At 44.5% G+C, this 18,804-nt stretch overlaps 1 protein-coding gene across 6 annotated transcripts in view; it reads right to left on the bottom strand.

Moving 5' to 3' along the window:
• The window catches only part of CSNK1G1 (casein kinase 1 gamma 1), a 110,337-nt gene that overhangs the window by 26,714 nt on the left and 64,819 nt on the right, over window positions 1–18,804 (bottom strand). For all 6 annotated transcript variants that reach the window (XR_003923279.2, XM_030013393.2, XM_030013397.2 and 3 more), the window contains one exon: window positions 5,234–5,385. Coding sequence is in view for 5 of the 6 variants with exons in the window: in XM_030013393.2 (XP_029869253.1) it covers window positions 5,234–5,385 (152 nt within the window). In the remaining variant the exon portion in view is untranslated. The remainder of the gene's footprint in view (window positions 1–5,233; window positions 5,386–18,804) is intronic.

Below are 18,804 nucleotides of genomic sequence, written 5' to 3'. Positions count from 1 at the left end.
TGATTTGTCCCTGCTACCAGAGAAGCTCCATTGTTGAAATGGCCAACAGCAATTACACAACCTGAAAAAAGCATATTTTTTTTTGTTCCTTAAAAACTCACAGCAAGTTGCATTGGCCAGGACAACAACTTGGACAGTTGAGATGTCAGATGAACCGATACACTCCAGCAGCACTTAGAGATACTCATTTATCTGCCTTTTTTGCTTCCACCACACACACAGATGCTGTTGGGTCTTTCATCTTCCTTTTTCTCTACTTCCACCTGCCTGGATGCTTCATATGTGCTGCTGGAGAGCTGCGCACAGCCAATGACCGCTGAAAGACGCTCTCGAAGTCAGAAAGATGTTTCCCGGAGTAGCCTCCATGCTTTATTCACCCTGCCAAGACACTCACCCTGCTTGTGGCTGCTAGTGATGGGGAGCTGGTGACTATCTGCGCTGCATTGCCCTTCCAGGCTTGCTGCCTGAGAAGAAACGAGCAGTGCTGGTGCAGCACGACCTTAGCCTGACTCAAACCCACTGCACAGCTGAAGAAGTGGAGAAGTGGAGTTTCCACCCCAGAAATGTGCTGGATGCAGAGACACAGTACCCACTCCTTTGTGTTTGAACTACAGGTTCTAATGTCCGTGCATTAATTCTTCTATGGACAGAGAAACCCCTGCAAGGAGGTGGGACTAACTGTTGGAATTGCTTTTACACTGGAAAAACAGTGACTATGAACCAGTGTTAACATCTGCTCTGTTATTTTAACAGTAATAAGAACAGACTATGGCATTTTATTATAGGACACAGGAACACTAGAGGTGGATGGGAGACTGCTTGTGAATTAAAGCAGGATTTCCATGGCCATGGCTGGCCAAGTTCATCTTTGGAGCCACAGATCTCCATTTCAGATGCTGGAGAAACCCCTAGGAGGGGAGAGCATCCCCTGGTACACAGCAGCACCCCTCCTCTGTGGCTGAGAAATAAGAGGATATTTGTGACATTTAACCAGATGCCAAAGAAACCCATGCTTTTATTTTCCTTTCTCTGCCAAGGAAGCAAGTGTAATAACCCCTCTTCCCCCTAAAAGGTAACTCTTAAGGATCTGATCTTGATGGCAATCCTATCTCTAGACCCTCCCAATAAATTTGAGCCCTTCTTCCACACATCACCTGCTTGAATATGTATAGATCAGATCAGCAGAGATAAAAATTTTCTCCTGTTTGAAGGCTGTTTTGGTGTCTCTTACGCAAGCCCATTTTGATGGTCACCAGTCAAAAAATGTTTCACCATGACTTGGTCCACATTGCAGCCAGAAGTATTTGCACTGTGCCTGGCACAATGGACCTTGTCTCTGACAGCAAGCACTTAAAGCAAGGGTGAAAATAACATTTACTCCTGATAAAACTGAGTTGTCAATGAGCATCGCACATGTTGGACATAGCCAAGAGTGAAAAATTGAAGCCAGAATAAAAACAACATTCTCCCCCAGCCCAAACACCAAGTCAGCTCTGCAAAGCCCTAAGATGACTTCTGATTTATGGGCTTCAGGGACTGATGTTAGCGAACAGGTTTTTAATTGCCAAGCTTTGCTCTGTTCAGGAACATCAACCACTTGATCTATTCGGCTGCACACGGAGGATGGAGGAAGCAGTTCCAGTTTGATGCTCTTAGCAGAGCAACATGAAGCTTCGGAGACACAGAAGTTACAGCAGTAACAGAGCTGGAAAATTTCCACTGGAAGGGAAAACGGAGGACTCCTTCAATGCAGGTTTTCATGGAAAGGTATGATATAGTGCATGAGACCAAAAGTGTTTCTGATTCGACTCAAGCTGTGTTTGATAAGCTGCTGCCAAAGCTCTGAACACAATGCATGCTTACCAGAAGAACATGCAAGCCTAGTGACAAACCTGAGGGCTGTGTGGCTCATCCCCCTGCTGAGGCAGACCTTCCTACTGCATCATCTCATCTGAAAAGATTCCAAAACAGGCTCTCCTTCTTGAAGACTCATTATCATCTGGTTTCTATCTCCCTCAGCCAGGAGAGTCTTCTTGATGTAAAACCACATTTAAATTCTCCCAAAATCACAAGTGACACTCCTTAAAACAATGACGATATATTTGTTTCTCCTAGAGGGCTTCTCTTTCTTCTAACATCTGTAGGGTTAAAGGATCCATTCCAGTCCTGAGATGCTGCTACCTGTCAAGCTAAGTAAGACCAGCCAAGCACTTATGCTTATGAAAAAACATCTTTCAGGGATGCCTCTGACTAAAAATTGACCACTGGACACAAAAAAAGGAGATCAAGTGCCACCACACCGCATCCAAAGCTCCTGCCTAGTTTTAGCACGCAGCACACATGCAGAGGTCAGAGATGTGCTGCAGCAGCATTCAGGCTTAAGGAGGGAGAGGCGGGAGAAGAAAGCTCAGTGGGACCTTGAAAGCAGCAGCTGGCTGCTGTCGGGCTGAGCTGGCAGCAGGCAGCGGCAAGGAACCATGCAAAGAGCAGAAAAAGGACTGGATGCTCCTAAAATTATGGGGATCATTACATGGAGGGTTGGGGAGAAAGATCTAGGGGACAAAGAAATGGACACTTAACAGCCCACTAGCTCAGGACACCCCAGGTGCCAGCATTGCTGCTTCAACAAGTGCAAAGACATCCATGGCAGACGTTTCCTTCCTCCCCCTCCAGAGAGGATCAAGCCCAAGGCAGGAGAGGCAAGGCAAAGGTGACTCCCAGCATTGGCTTCATCTGCTCCATGCTGCAGAGGGGCCTCCCAGACAAGTAGTACTGCTTTATCCTTGGGTGGTCTTCCTGGGCTTAAAAAAATAATAATTTGATGACATTTTGGCAAGAACTGAACCAGAGTAGCAGTTTTCTGCAACGTGCTGAGTTGTCCCTCACTCCCTACATCAGGGCAGGGTGTTCCTCTCTGCTGTCTAGGTGGTACTGGGCCATTCACATTTTTGTAAGTCTCCCTGGATATTAGGCTTCATTAACAGGCATGTCAAGCATCAGAGGAGAGAAACACTGCTCGTGCAATGCACTGGATTCTGGCAGTGAAGTCTTATGTCTCCTCATGCCTGCGGTCAGAATTACAGCAGCTTAAGCAGGCTTGGCTGGTCAAAAGCAAGAGCAAAACATAATTTATGGAGGTGAACCCACTGAATTTTACAGTCCAACTTTCCTTCTCTGATGTCTCCCTCACACTAGAGCGTGGCACAGTGACTGCAATGATTTAGCGTAGGAACTAAGATAAATCCAAGACAATTTCCCCCAAAGCCCTGTGGATGGACCAAAGGGTTTTCATTCCAGTCGAGCAGTAAGTGCCAGCCCCTTCAGAAAACATGTCTCCGAGGGCCAGGCAAGCCCTTCTCCCAGTAAACTTCCCAGGGAAGGAGATGGGGCACACCTGAAGATGCTAAATCTGCCTCCTTAAATGCATATGCTCCAAGCTGGTAACTCATGTAATCCTCCTGAGAAGATTGGAAAGGTCCTAAAACATCTCCCCACGGAAAAAGCAGCAGTACTGCCTGCTCCTTTTGGAGAACATCAACTCCTCCATTTGCGACTGCTTTTGGTGTCCCCTGCATCACCCTAAACATCTGTTTTTCAAACTGATACCAGTGTCTAGATGAATTGGCTGGCTGGCTGAGGTCACAAGATCAGCAGATGATGCCAGTGAAGACCGTCCAAGTACAGAGCTAATCTGCAACCCTAGGGCTTGGCAAAAGGCAGATGGACACTGCCGTGACAATCTTGATTTCCCCAGCAGTCACGTGGGAATAAATTTAAATCTTTACATTTTTACAACCAAAAGGTCATACAAGCTATATCCAAGGCTTTGCCATCTGTTGTCACTTGATTTAATCAAAAAACAATACTACAAATTGCTTTTCCACTGATGAAGGAACATGCAAAGCGAACAAAACTAGACTGCTCAGCCATAGGAGGACAACTTCATGAACCCAATATCAGGCAAGCACTGTTCAAACTTCTGCATCTGTGACCTCAATTTTCCATTTGAGATTCTGCTGTGGCAAACTTCAGTTTATTTAGAAAGGATTGTGTTCCTCACTCCCTTACCATCTTCTCTTTCCTTCAACACTTCTATCCACAGATCTGTTAGTGTGAATATACAGTCCCACCTCTGCTGTGCTACTTGGGTATCTGCAGACCACAGGCTGAAAACCAGAAAGCCAAACTAAAATGATAACTGATTGGCCCTACCAACTTGTGGAAGTTCACTCACCACGTTTAGTATGTTCAGTTTTCACATTGTCCACTTTTAATGCAAACACAAATCCAATACCACTTTCAGCTTGGTTTCCTTTCCTTTTCAGGCAAATTAGGGACTCCGTGATGCTGCCCACAGAGCTATTATTTTCCAGCTGTTAGCCATTTAAAACCATTGGCCAATTTTGACCAAATTTGACCAAGGCAGAGACCTCAAATACTGGTATTTTGGCTAAGCAGAGCTCAGCTCCCATTGCTCTGAGAAGTTTCAGTCTATGACCAGCCTGGTAGCATTAAACCAGTAAAACTGGTAGGAGTGTGGGAGAGTGCTGTGCTCCCTGTGTCACAGGGAGCAGGTAAGAAATGAGATGTTCTGGGGGATGTCCAAACAGAGGGAGGGAGCTGGGGTAGATACTGGGGCAGGGGTGTGTAGGGGACACAGGACGCAAGTCCATAGGAATCCAGCTTCACTGGTTCTGCTACGCAAGGAGCAAGTTTGCTCATAAGCATAATTTGACCTTCCCTTCGTAAGCAAGAGTTTTTCTCAGACCTGAGAAACTTTCTTTTATAAGATGGAGAGAAACTTTTTATCAAGGCCTGTAGGGACAGGACAAGGGGCAACATTTTTAAACTGAGAGAGGGTAGGTTTAGGTTGGGACATAAGGAAGAAATTCTTCACTGAGGGTGGTGAGACACTGGAATAGGTTGCCCAGAGAAGTTGTGGATGCCCCGTCCTTGGAAGTGTTCAAGGCCAGGTTGGACGGGGCTTTGAGCAACTTGATCTAGTGAAAGATGTCCCTGCCCATGGCAGGGAGGTTGGACTAGATCTTTGAAGGTCCCTTCCAACTCAAACTATTCTGTGGTTCTATGATGGAAAGAGATTCTCTCTCCAACCAACAGACACCCCTGAACCTCGCACTGTACCAACCCCATCCTTCAGCTAACCCAGGACTGACATAAACACGAGTCGGCATCATGGAGGCTGCCGGGCAGAGCCCTGCCCGCTGTTACTCACCAGCTGGATGGCTATCATTAATACCGTCTTCAAAGTGAACGTTCTATCACAGAGGTCAAATAAATCTTCCAAGCTAGGACCAAGCAGCTCTAGTACCATGGCATTGTACTTTCCACATGGTCCGAAGTAATACACCTGGGGAAGCCCTTCAGCTGGAAGAATATGAAAAGAATTGAAATCAGTCAACAGGACAATGTTAATACCCCTCCTCCTGTGTGTAAATCTTTTGCCGGGCAGAGCCTTTATTTTTACCTCTTGAGTGTCCTTTCTGTTTGATCTTGCCCAACAAACAAATAAGTTTCAGCACGCACTGTGAATGAACCGAAGGCCAAATCAGTGCAAGCTTTGCTCAGCTACACCCTTGAATACACAAATGGATTTCAAAGCAATAACACGACCACATGAAAGTGTCTAGCTTTGGCAGCTTAAACGCTTGGACTTATGGAACAAGACTCGGAGTTCCCTACGTTGCACTAAACACCAGGCAAAATACAACCCCAAACGTGGGCTGGCACTCGTCTGAGCAGTTAGGAAGATGATAGCCCTTGCAGAAAATAAGGCATGTCCAAAAAAGGGCTGCTTTTTCAACGAAGATAATACATAGCCGCAGTTTTTTAGCGCAACCTTACACAAAGTTTACTCTTATTATACTCTTTGAGAAAGGAAAAAAGAAAAGTTTTCCTTTAAAAAAGAGCAAAGATTTAAATTTTGACCCATCACCGTGTAAAAATAAGCAATCGTAGTCATTAAGCATATGTGCAAAGCATTTTGCTGTAGTCGCACACAAAACTCTCGACACCCAACTGGTAGGAGCCAGAGCCTACCCTTCCCACCTAACAGCTCAGCAACAGATTTCTCAGCAAGAGTACGCAATATTTATACTCAGCTGACAGTGGCTTTTTGCATGGATTAGCTTTCTGAAAGGCACCACAAGAAAAGGGAAAAAACCAGCCTCAGTGCCTGAACACTCACTGAGCTGCACAGTGCTCCTTGAATTACCTTTTAGTCAAAAAGAAAAATCAGACCAGCCCATACAGGGAGGAATTCAGTGCAGGGCTAACTGCAAATTTTTCTGATCAACTGTAAATTTTTCTGATCAGCATCTAGCACAGGCACTTGGCGTCCCGGCATCAGTATCAAGCTGTGTAACACTTCTTTTAAAAAATATATTTCCAGTCGACATCTCATAAGCAGTTCCAAAACACAATGGAAGGGTTTTTGTTTTGAAATATGGGATTTTGTCCTGTGTCAAAACAACATCTTTGCTTAAATACACAAAGATATGACGTCCTGCTATTCAGTGTAAAGGCTCAGCAAGGGGAGCATTACTATGTACGCAGCCTTTTTTCACAAAGTTCCACAGAGGTCCGTAAATTATATAGCATGGGACCTGAAAGCATAGTGATTACAAATTTTACAGCACGTTTTAAGTAAATGCATACACACATCTATATTTACATATGAGATCAATATTAAAAATAGCAAAAAACTTCACTAATTCTCAGACACCAGAATTAAATTGCTTGTGTAACTGCACGGTTTTGTATCTGCTCCGTGGTGTGCTCAGGCAGCCTAGCCCAGCACAGCTTAAGGCAGTAGAACAGGGAAACACTAAGGCTGGAGTGTGTCAGCAACATAATAACTTTATGTCCTACTACAGATTTAGGAAAGCCTCGTTAATCTGCCCAACGGCACTCATCAACTTGCCAACAATACAATAAATGCGGCGCTGCGATTACTAAAGCTTAAATATTACAGAACTTATGCTCCCATGTATTACTCAAAAAGAACAAAATGCAGCTTGACAAAGATTACCGTAGGATGGTTTTAATCTTGTTAACTCACATGCTTGGGGAATCATATTAGGTATCAGTCATCAGGATGCATTAATGAGATATTACAGAGTATTGCAGGAATTCCCAGTCTAACTGGAGTTTTACGTCCTATGTAAAAGATTTACCCAACCTGGTCTTGGGAGGCTACTGCTCCTAACAGAGCTTCATGTTTTAGGAAGCATTAACAGCAATTAAGTCCTCTAAGAAAACAGGATGGTTTGATGCAGAAGCAATTCAGAAAGCCAAACAATGATGGGATGTGATCCAGGCAGCTCCAAAACATTTTCAAATATCCCCAAATCAACATAAATGATAATTTAATGCCATCAGCTTAGTGCTGAAGGCTTGAATAATTGCAATAGCTCTTGAAGTAACTCATGGTGAGCCACTGAGTTTTCAGTAAAATCTGATGAGGACTTACCTACATAATTACATCTAATACGAAGATCTACTTTTTAGAGAGTAATAGAAGAAGAATAGAGAATAATAGTGGAGAATAACAGAATATTCTATAAAAAGTTTAAAACTGAAACCATTATAAATTCAAGATATAAATACAGTGAGTACTTCTACCACAATTTCTACATCAGAGTAACAGTCTTGAAAAGTGCAAATCAGAAAGGAAACCACTTGGATTAGGAGTGTGCTAATTAAGGTATACAGGAGAAGAAAATTGCAGAAAGGCTCTTAAGGAAGGCGAAGAATCCCGTTCCCAGAGCAAGGGGAAAGGAGTACATTTACAGCCTTACTTGGTAAAGAAAGAGCACTGCAATTAAAATTAAATTCCTACTGGGCATAAGAACCAGGAAGATAAATTGCAGCAAGACTCAAAAGATGGGGATTTCATGCAGGGAAGGAAGCAATGCAACTATTTAGTGCTCTCTGGGGTCCCAACTCCTTCAGTTAGCTTTACCTACTCAAAGCCTTACAAGCCAAGAGCTTGGAGTACCCTTCTCAGCTTTAAACCTCAGGAAGGCTCTGCTTTTGGTGGGAGCTCCTACAAGGTGAAGCTGTAGCGAAGAACATTTAAAAAAAACATCCTAAGTGCCAGCCTACAGAAGACATTATTAGTTTCAGGCATATTTTTAGGGTTCGATTTTTCTCTGAGGGTTTTCAGCAGCAATGATGCCAGCTCTGCAGTCAACAACTTACCTACTGGCTTTGCTAGAATAAAAATGCTGTAGTACATATCTCATTTTCAGACCTAGGCTGCATTGCTCACGTATCCTGGACCCAAAGGGGCATTGCTGACAAACCCTGCAGAGCCTCCCAGTCCAAACCAGGGCTCCTCAGCTCCACACTCGTTACTGAAATGAAGTTACAAGGGACACAGGGTAATGCACCCTCAGCTCAGCTCACTCAAACACAAGTCAACACTTAGCATCTTTTTAGGAAGGAGCAAAGCTCAAAAGAGAAGCTGTAAGCTTGATGTAAATATTAAAGGGTGCCTGTTGCCTGCAGGATCCAAGCAGGCAGATGAGGCTAGATGATTTCAGGGTGGTTCTCTGCAAGCTTGCGATACAGGCATCTCTGGACCCATTCCTTATGAACAGTAAAAAGGGGCAGCCTAAGAAAATCTGCATAAAATTTTATTTAATCACAGCCCATCTGCATAATTCATGATGTAGCTTGGCTCTATTTCAGCAACAAGCAACGTGTCCTGGTGCCACAGAGTCCATTGCCATGGTGAACCACAGAACTCCACAAATATCACGAGCAGATTTGTAAATACTTAAGAAGGACGTAGCCAACAAAAGAGATTGATTGAGGAAAAAGTATCTTTTGTCTGGGCAGTCGAACTTGAGGTTTTTAATGGCAAGCAATTGTGTCGGCAGAGGACTGAAAAGGTCAAAGCAAGCCACGGTGCTGTGAAGCAGTCTGTCCTAGATGTGCAGTTCTGGATTCAAAGAGTGCAGGATGAAAAGCCACAGGCAGAGCGGAGGTCTCATCTTGAGGATTCAAAGGTACAACTCAACACTTGAAATACAAACCATGATCAGTTTAATGCAATTAATGTACAAAATCACATCTAAACAAGGAATTTGCTTAACAGCTTTGGTCTTGCTGCTGAGTGATTTGGCTTGTAAAAGGCCCCACTCCACCCTTGCTCTTGTGGAAAGTTTATCACCCCAATAAACACAGACTGATCACTGCACTGGAATCCACAGGCAAATTCTGCTATTTCAGCAGTGCGATGTCTTGGAAAAAATTCAAGCTGAGCACAGCGAAAACCTAGCATAGCATTTCAGAGATTAAAGCATCGTGGCTGGAATGAGAGCAAATGCAGACATCAAAGCCGAAAACTCAAGACTTTGCTCCCACCACGCTCCCGAGCAGCCACACAACTCCGGCCTTGGGTTTCCCAAGATGCTAGAACTCTCACTGCTCCTGCGGGCTACCACCAAAAGGCACTGTCCCATCCTCACTCCACCCTCACCTGCCCCACCACCTCCCCGTGCTCACGTGGCTGAGCAGTACGTCGGATCAACCCCCAAAAAAGCTTGGTGTTCACTTGAGCTTGAATGCAAGAACGGGAACAGTAACAAACAGCAGGACCACTGCTCTTCGAGAGATCTTCATTTAAGCTGAATTAACACCAGGGAACTACACCTTTCAGCAAATTTCCATTGCAAGATCAAGCATCCTGGCTGATTCAAGTAGTGCTGTCTTGCTGCCACATGCTTTACAGCATGACTAACGGCCCTAATAACTCATCAGACTTCCAGTATACTCCAATAAGCCACGTTAGTCCAGGTGTCAGACGTACAAGTCATACGGACAGTCCAAAGCCATTTCCAGGACTGGTTATGAAATGGTGGCTGGCAGAGAGATGCCAATCAAAGGTTATGCCCGAGGGATATCTGATTTTGCAGCATCTGCCCCACGTGGAAGGCACGGAAAACGGAAACCATCTGCTGCAGCAGAGAATACGTACTGATGCTCTGTATATGGGCATCATGAGAGGCTATGAATGAATCTCATGCAACAGTGAGCAGCCCACAATACACCCAAGAAGAGATGAGGCAGCAAGTGCAGGAAGCTACATGTGGCACCTACATCAGTGGAAGCACAAAAGCCAAGTCCCTGTATCTCAGATTGCCAAGACACAACCACAACTTGTGAAAAGTGAACAATACTGGTAGCTTCTGAATCACCAATTATTTTGGCTCCCATGGGAAATTGGCTTCCACTGCCCTTAGGTGTGGTATGGCCAAATAAAGAGAAGCTGACATCTTCAATTTCAAGAAGAAGAATTACAGAAGAATTTCGTAACCTTTCTTCATGCAGGCTTCAAAGCTGAGCTCTGTTACAGAGGGGAGACACTCTTAAGGAATCTCAAATTAGACACCCAAAGACAGAGGGAGCGGGGAGCAATCCAATGTCAAACAAATGGCTGATGCTCAATGCAAAAACACACTCTACATGAGCAGCAAGAACTATTCTTCATAGAAATAGATACAGAGACACGACGACAGCAGCATTAGTGCACAAAAAGTTCTGTGTGATTTTAAAGGAGCACTGATGAATGGGACGTAGATTGTCACAAAATTCTCCTTCAGAGCAGAAAGTTTATTTTTACAAATCACAGAACACAAAATTACATGATAAACAGCATAAATAGCAACTGTGTGAGAGCTGAATATCTATAGCTAAAATTAAACATGTTCCAAACAAATTAAACAAATTGCTTTAGAGTAGTCAACCCATTTAAGCTGATTACACTAATGAGGATCTACCCTTCTCTTAATTTTCAAATCGGAATAAAATCCTGGCTGAAACAGAAGCTTTGCTATCAACACTGATTGGGCCAAGATCTCATCTTTTAACCTCTTAAAACACACCTCATGATAGCAGGTTTAAATCTACCTGAGTATGGTGGTTAACAGGTTACATCTATGAGCTGGAATTAAAAAGGCTCATTCTGACCTTCAGGCTTCTGAATAATCTTCTTCAAAAATAGAAAGAGGGGAGAAAAGTTAAGATAGGCTTGTTACTTGGAATAAAGTTATCCTAAAGGTCTTTTAAATATTTGATTGCATATGTTTCAGAGATGTCTTATTTCAAAGTAGGACTGCAAAAGCTTTTCAGTACAGTCCTTCACCTTCAACCTTAATTGGAGGAGTTTGGGGAAGGACAGAGATTTTGGGTGATGGAGAATATTTTCTCATTGCTATAAGAAAACACCCAGCAGTTGAGATGCAAAGGAAAATGAGCAGAAAATGCAATTTCTGACTCTGGCACCAACTCACTTGCAGCTGCGTTGCAGGTGGAAAAGAGGTGATGGCATAGGGTCCACCACAATCTTGCCAACCTCTCCAAGACTTTACAAACCTTGAACTGGCATCAGATTAGGGAAACAACCTAAAAATAGTAAGCTGATCCAACACACACAAAAAACATCAACGTACAGAAGTGGGGTTAGAGCACCGCTGTAACTCAACAGTGACTGCAGTTAGAGGATGGTAGCCACTGCAGCAGCTCCCTGCCCACCACTCTGATAGAGATCATGGAGATGACCAACCTGCTTGGGAATCATGAGTATTTTCAGCCTGGCTTCTGACTGTAAAGCTCCTAAATAATTTCCTTGCTCTCCTGAGCTTTGATACTGTGGCTTGAGAGCCCACAATTTACCTTTAGTTCTCTCTCACTCATCTGAACAGGGTGAAGAGCAACTGGACCTGTCCAGAGCATCTGGCAGCATCTCACTGTCTCCTGCTCGCTTCCCTGCGATGCTGCCAGGGAGGCAGCTGGGTCACCATTGGCTTTGACTCCTCTGGGAGAAGGGACACTCAGCAGAGCATCACTTAGCAAGGACCAGTCCCATCTGCTCCTCTCCCTTGCCCAAAGCCCAGCAAGGAAAGCAGCAGAGAGGGCAGCCACAGTAGCCACTAGATAAGCCACCTCCTCAAACCTTGACCAGACGTTGTGCTGGCTTTCTCTGCTCTCTGCCCCATTTATCTCCTCTGTAACTGCTCACCCTATTGCAAATGGTATCTCAGCAGCCCTTTTACAGACTCATTATGAGCTCCTCTTTTTCATGCTCCCCCCGAACACCCTCCTGCTCTGTTTGCTCCAACTCTTGCCAGACACTTGGCTCTCCACTGCCAGCTTTTCACAACATCCTTTTCCCCGCTTTGGTTGGGCAATGAATCATCTCCTTTCTAGCAAATGCTAAATGCTCCAGCATCGCTGCCCAGCAGGAGTAGCTGCAGCAGGACATTCCACTTAAGCCCGTCAGCGGGTGAGGAGGAGAGGCAGAGCAAGGTGCTTCTCCTGCCCTTGGATGTGGAAGAGGCACGGCTCAACCACTCTCTGAATCCACGAAGTATTTGGAAATAAAGCAAGGGAGAACGTCACAAGTTGGATCAATACCTTCTCCCCTGATGACCGCAGAGCACACCAAGCTTTTAATGGGAAGAGATGACACTCGGCCCACAATGGTACAACAACTGTATATAAGCCATGAGTAGACAGAGCCACTCTCATCTCCAATGAGTCTGCAAGTAAAGCATGGCTTCCTTGCAGACTCCAAGACTCCAGCTTCACTCCAGAAAACCAGCATGTTTTGTGCATCTTCTCAGGATATGCAGAATGTATTGAATCCCTGCTGTGTTTTGAGTAGCTTGTTAGTATCTGAATCTACAAAAAAAGGTACAGAAAAAGGAACAGAAGAAAAACAGACTTGGGAAGGACAGAAGGAAGAACATATTTGTTCTTGCTGCTGGTAAAACTCCAAACTATTTGATTTTTACTTCAGTTGCAGAAAAACAATTTTCATGATCGTTGTGTTATTAAAACAGGGTGGCATTTCATTTTCCTTGAGTTGTACAAGCTGGTTTCCTGATATCATGGCTTGACTATTAAACAACTCTTCACATACACAAAGAAAAAAGCAGTTTCAGAGAGGGTACCAAGAGGACATTCACATTTGTATTCATAAAAATAAAAGAAGATTGGGAGGAGAATCAGCCCTAGCTGGAAAGGCTAAGCTGCAGGAAGACTTTCAAAAATCTGGGAAATTTACCCAGAAACACCCATTCACAGGCAGTTTTTTAGCTGTAGTGAGCAAACTACAGTCAAGTGAAATTGTTTCAATTCTTGACAAAGACAAAAGAATACAGCACAACACAATAAATAGCTTTTTTTGGCAAGTTTCAGGAGACTGAATTCACATTTCTAGGGCTCAAGGGAAATGACTGCACTCAAATCTCCACATTACCATTGGATTTTGTATCAACATACCCTTTGCAACAATCTCGTTCCAGTGACGATGGCAGCTGGGACATAAAAGAGAAGGATCAAAACAGTATATAATTTTAGAAAGATTATTTTAAACCACCCCCAAAAGTTCTAGCTAAAGTTCTAGCTTAATTATCTACCTTTTCCCACACACCTGTGATACAAGGACAAGGGTGGAAGAAAATATCAAAAGGTTTCATTTCACATAATTATTCCCACTTTGCTTTCTGGGTTTCTTTGTGCATTCAGTGGAGCCTGTGTTTTTGCTGAAAGGCGTGAGAAGCTGCGGTGCTGCAGTTTTTTTAACTTCTTGAGGCTTAAGTGAGGGGTTACTGAAGGCAATGGGATTTGCCCAAAAAGCTCTCATGTAATTAAAATATAGCCACATCATGAACCAGCTCCCCGGGCTGCTTTTCCACCTCCAAGCTCGGCTTCACAGTTTGAAGGCGTATGTTGCTCCGCACATCATCTCCACGCTGTTCAACCAGCCAGGCGCTATCGGCAGCCTTCGCAGCCGGGATCATGGCTCCCACGTGATGGATATAGCAAGAAAGATGTGACCTCCCGTTCCTGCTACGCTGCAGGTAGCTGCACTGTGTGAGTTTTGCCGGTCAGTGCAAAGCCAGACCACATCTGTGGTGGCCAACTCTGTTCTGCTGGTTAATACCAAAGAGAAATTGTTTCCCCTTCAGTTTTCCTTGGCCGTGCAGTTCTCACATTGGGTCAGCTCTACCTGCTGAAAAGGAATTAAGTAGCAGGTTTTGGCTGCTTAATTTTAACCAGGTAACAGAGAAGTTGAGATGACTAAGGGTATGCTCTGTGATCGCATTTTTTTTTCTTTGAGAACAAGTTATGCATGTTAATTACATTACAGGTATAATCTACAGGAAGCTTCAGAAAAATCAACAACAGAACTCGGTTGAAACAGAGTGCTCAGCAGCACGCAAATTTAACTCCAGAAGCACTGCCAAGGAAGAGGCTACTTCTTGGCAGATGAAAAATGCTAAGAAAGCAGCAATAATAAAAGACTTCTGCTGAGTCGCTCCTCTGCTGTCCAGAGAAACATTTTGATTTGATCACACCAAGTCCCAGGTGGCCTCTGCCCTTCATCAGCTCATCTCCACTGGAGACTGTCGGCTGGAGGCAGAGCTTTTACCGGCTCCCTACTTCCTCCCCTTCCACACACCAAAAATCTATAGCGCGAGTTAAGTGATACTTTAAGCTTACGGCGTGCCGGCCAGCTGCAAAACAGGGTGAAACTGCCGTGATGACAATGCAGAGGGAATATGACAGCTTGAATCACAGCTCAGCTGCAACTCGCATCTCTGCGCAGTGACCAAGAGTCGTTCTAGCCAGGACGGCACAGCAGCATAAGGCAAAACTGGCACATACAGGCAGTATTTGTCGTTGATCCAACAGCATTTGGGTCTTGGATGACAGATCAGATGGGTCCAATTTAGCCGGATAAAGCAGACAACAGTATCAGACACGCAGGCTCTGCTTTGTGTGCTCAGGAGTAAGACGATGCTCGGCCACGCTCAGGCAGCTCAAGTTGGCCAGCTTCTGCACGCCAGACCACGGTGGGACAATCTGGGTGGCTTTTCTTGCGGCGCAACCCTATGTGCTATCCCCCAACTGTCCTGAGACCTGCTTGCAAAGCCGTGGGTGCAGCTCAGCCACCCAACACTCATGCTCGTCCTACTGGGATGACAGCTTGACAGCAGGAAAGCTTTGTGCTGCCATCAAAGCTGCTTTAGCATTGGCGCAGGACCCAACAGGAGGACTGGTTAAAAAGCAACGAGACGAACATTTGCTCCTGCAACAGCATCAAACTAGTAAGTGATGGATGCTGAGAGTCAGACACATGTAAACACTCCTCAACAAGTCAAGAGATTGGCATTCAGCAGTCCCGTAACTACTGTAGTTTTTGAGGGAAAAAGGGATTTTTCAGATTAGTAGGAAAGCGTTACCCACACGGTCCTTCCAGCCCGATAGAAAACCTCCCAGTCCCTCTTATCACAGGAGAACCTCCTGCAAAACAGAAGTTCAGAGGCGCCAAATAAGATACTACCTCCAGATATCATCTCTCCGTTTCACCTTAAGATAGCTGACTACGAGCAGGTAGGAGCAGAATTTTAAAGGAAAAACTGCCGCTTGCAGACAGAAAAATTATTACAGAACTGCAAGTCTCCACCCAGCGTAGAGCTTGCTGAAAAGTTCTTCTGGCATAGCTGGATCCATTACAGGTTCAGGGGCAGAGTCTATGGCTTATCTTTTAAAGATGGGAGGAGGTTTTTGGATAGCAGGCCAGGCACAGCTCAGAAATGCAAACTCCAAACCCATTTAATAGCCAGTCTGGGAGGTGGGCAGCCCCGCGTACCAGAACTTCACTTGCATCAAACCTCCCTGGCACAGCTCAAATGTTTCTCTCTTTAAAGTGAAAAGCACCTTAAAAACCTTCAGCATGCGTATGATGCTTCTGGTGCTTAGGAAGGACAAACATATGAAAGGGATCCCACTAAATCAGGCACCCACCTTCCCAAAGGGAATCAGCTGTGTTTGAATCAAGGCAGTACTCAACACCTGACACATCAGCCCTCCAGAAAGTGAATTGACTTTTATAGCTCTAGACCTCAATTATTTTCTAAGTACAGCATCCCGACAGCTTGAAAAATTTTCATAGAAGGGCTAGGAAAGGGGGACAAGCAGAACAGAAAGGCTAACCAGTTGCTACATAATTATTGTGGCCCTACTTGCCAAACTGGGTTTTCCATTCAATGTAAATATAAATTCCAAGTTTATCTTCAAACATTGAGTATTTTCATCTCCTCACTCAAATGGCTGAGGCACTCAAAGTCCCAAGCACAACCTGAGCTGCTAACAAGCATGAGATATTTCAGCTCAGGGTTTGCTAGAAAGCAGCAGAAGCAGCACAGAGACCTTCATGATTAAATGGCCCGTCCCTCTCCTCAAGTCCAGCTGGATCCTTACAGCAGTTGGGTCAGCAGCACGTCTCACAACCTGCTCTGACTAGACATTGCTGTCTATCAGAAGAACCCAATGAGGCATCTGGGATGACTCAGATTAGTCCAACTGCTACAGATTTATGACCACCATTGCAGGGCATGTCAGGCTTCAAGGAAAAGTGTCTGCAGGAAAGGCATTTTTCAGCTTCCCAGCATCCTGCCATTCCCCTTCGCACGTTGCCCAGTGTCGCTGGGTTTTGATTTATGATTACTGCAATGAATACCGGAAGAGCAAGAGATGCATGAGGCCGTTTCGAAATATAAAAAGGAAACTGCCCTAATCTCATATTCAACTATTAATGGCCTTGCTTTAAAAGCATCTGATAGCTTCCAATTGACAAAGCCTAAATTTAGCCCAAGGAAGTAAAAACTTCTGATGTTAAAAGAGATGCTGAAATGTGCACATTCAGGAAGCCCTTCCTAAGAAGGGAACTGCCACATTACAAAAACCCAAGTATTTTTAGATAGTAAAATATTATTCTCCAGAGATCAACAGCAAGCCAGCTTTGAAAGCAGGCAGGCTTTAACTGGGCGCGTTACAGTAATCCACTACATTTTGTTTTGCAATTCAAAAGCTCTGAAGTCAGAGATCCCTCAAGTTCAAAAGTTCATTGGGCTACCCTGGCTTTATAATGAAACTGCTGATCACCATTCTCTAAGGGTGCAGCTAAGTGTGAGGGACCTCCACACATGTTGCACTTTATGTTTAAAAAGGCCATTTTCAGATTAATGAAACCATGTCTCCTTGCTGAGGCATCTCAAACTTATTGCCAATGGCACACTTCTTTGCAAGATTTGAGAATGAAGGCAGATGAGTTTTTCCTCGCTGTCAGAAAATTAACCCAACATCTTAAAATGAGTGCTAGGGTCTATCACAGGAATTTGAAGTACGGAAATGATTAAACACGAGATGTGACCCAAAGGCGCAAACTGCTTTCTGTGCAAAGGATGTCAGTTATGTATCATCTTGCACAGATAAGCCACTTACTAAATACTTATAGTAACTGAACACTTACATTCTAAAATATTTCCACATACTTCAAAGAAGGAGGCTGCAGTGCTCATCCGGAGTGTTGTAGTGTGACAGCTATGAACAAACCTTTCCATGCAATGAAGCAGGACACAAACGTACTTCAGGTGATGGCCACGTGTTGCTCCATGCCAGCACAAACCCACTTTGGGGCACAGAGGGGCAATCCCCACCCAGCAGCTCTCTCCTGCCCCACACCAGCACCTTGCTGTGGGGTGATCTGCTGGCTCAGCTCCCGGCCATGGCAGCGTTTCCATCAAGGTGGCAAATACAAGTGGGATTTCTGAAGATTAAAGCAACCACAGCAACGGCTAATGCGTATGTTCGCACTCCTTAATTAAACAGGGGTGTAGACATCTTGCACTAACCCGCACTTACGTGGCCTCGAGTTACTACAGCTCCCTTGGGGAAAAGTGTTGCACACAGCGAGTTCCCCGTGAAATAGCTGGTATTGGCAGCGTGCTCCACCACGGTGACTTGTTTACATCCATCCATGTAACAAGTCTTACCGAAATGACCCTTACCTAATTGCTACATGAATGACAGCATTGTGCAATCGGCATGGAAAGAATTTCTTTATAAAGAACACCAGTTCATACAAAGCGTGCAGCAGGTCATGAGTAAAGCAAGAGCAACACAGAATGAGAAAAACGTGCTCAACGTAGACAATCCCCAAAAGCTAACTTAATACACAGTATGGAGTAGCAGACAGCTCAGCTACATTGAAAAATAGATATACAAATATTGACTAAACTATGCAAAAGGCTCAGTTATTTATACCACCTTCATTTTCCTTGGTCCTACTTCCTGACAAGTAAACAGACTGCTTCACTCCAGTGAGTTGTGCAACAGAAAGAGGTCCAAAAGTAAACACACAGACTCTATACTTCATTAGAGGTGAACTTGTTTACAGAGCAAGAATTAAAACAAAACCACAGAATCCGTCAATATTCTATATGTAATGACATACCCCTCCCTGATTTAGTATATTCTGCTCGTACGCTGTGACTCATCTATTGCGTGGGCTGTGGAGAGCAGAGACCTTCTCAGTTTCCTGGGATTCTCCAGCGTATCAGACTCCTCTCCCGCTTTCCACCACGACACCGTAGAGGCTCATTACGTTTGACATCCACTTGCCAATGTCACCTACCCATCCCGGGGATGAGTGCAGGCTCACAGCTATTGCATGAAACTCAACGCATGTTGACACTGGACTGCTATGAATCACATGTGCCAATGTGGGATTGCAAAGGAGTGGGGGAAGGTGTGACTCATCTGCCAGCTGATATAAAAATAAACTACTACTGAATCAAAAATGCATGACTTCTTCACACTATGTGCACAGGCAGAAGCTGTCACTATGCGGGAACTCGATCATCAGCTCAGTGCAGCCAAAAGAAACCTGAAAATAAGCAGTACTCCATTTTACCTTCCAAAGGC

This window comes from Aquila chrysaetos, chromosome 5, assembly GCF_900496995.4.
Source record: "Aquila chrysaetos chrysaetos chromosome 5, bAquChr1.4, whole genome shotgun sequence".
Lineage (NCBI taxonomy): Eukaryota > Metazoa > Chordata > Aves > Accipitriformes > Accipitridae > Aquila > Aquila chrysaetos.
The sequence above is the reverse complement of the archived record's forward strand: the minus strand, read 5'-3'. Positions and strand labels throughout refer to the sequence as shown.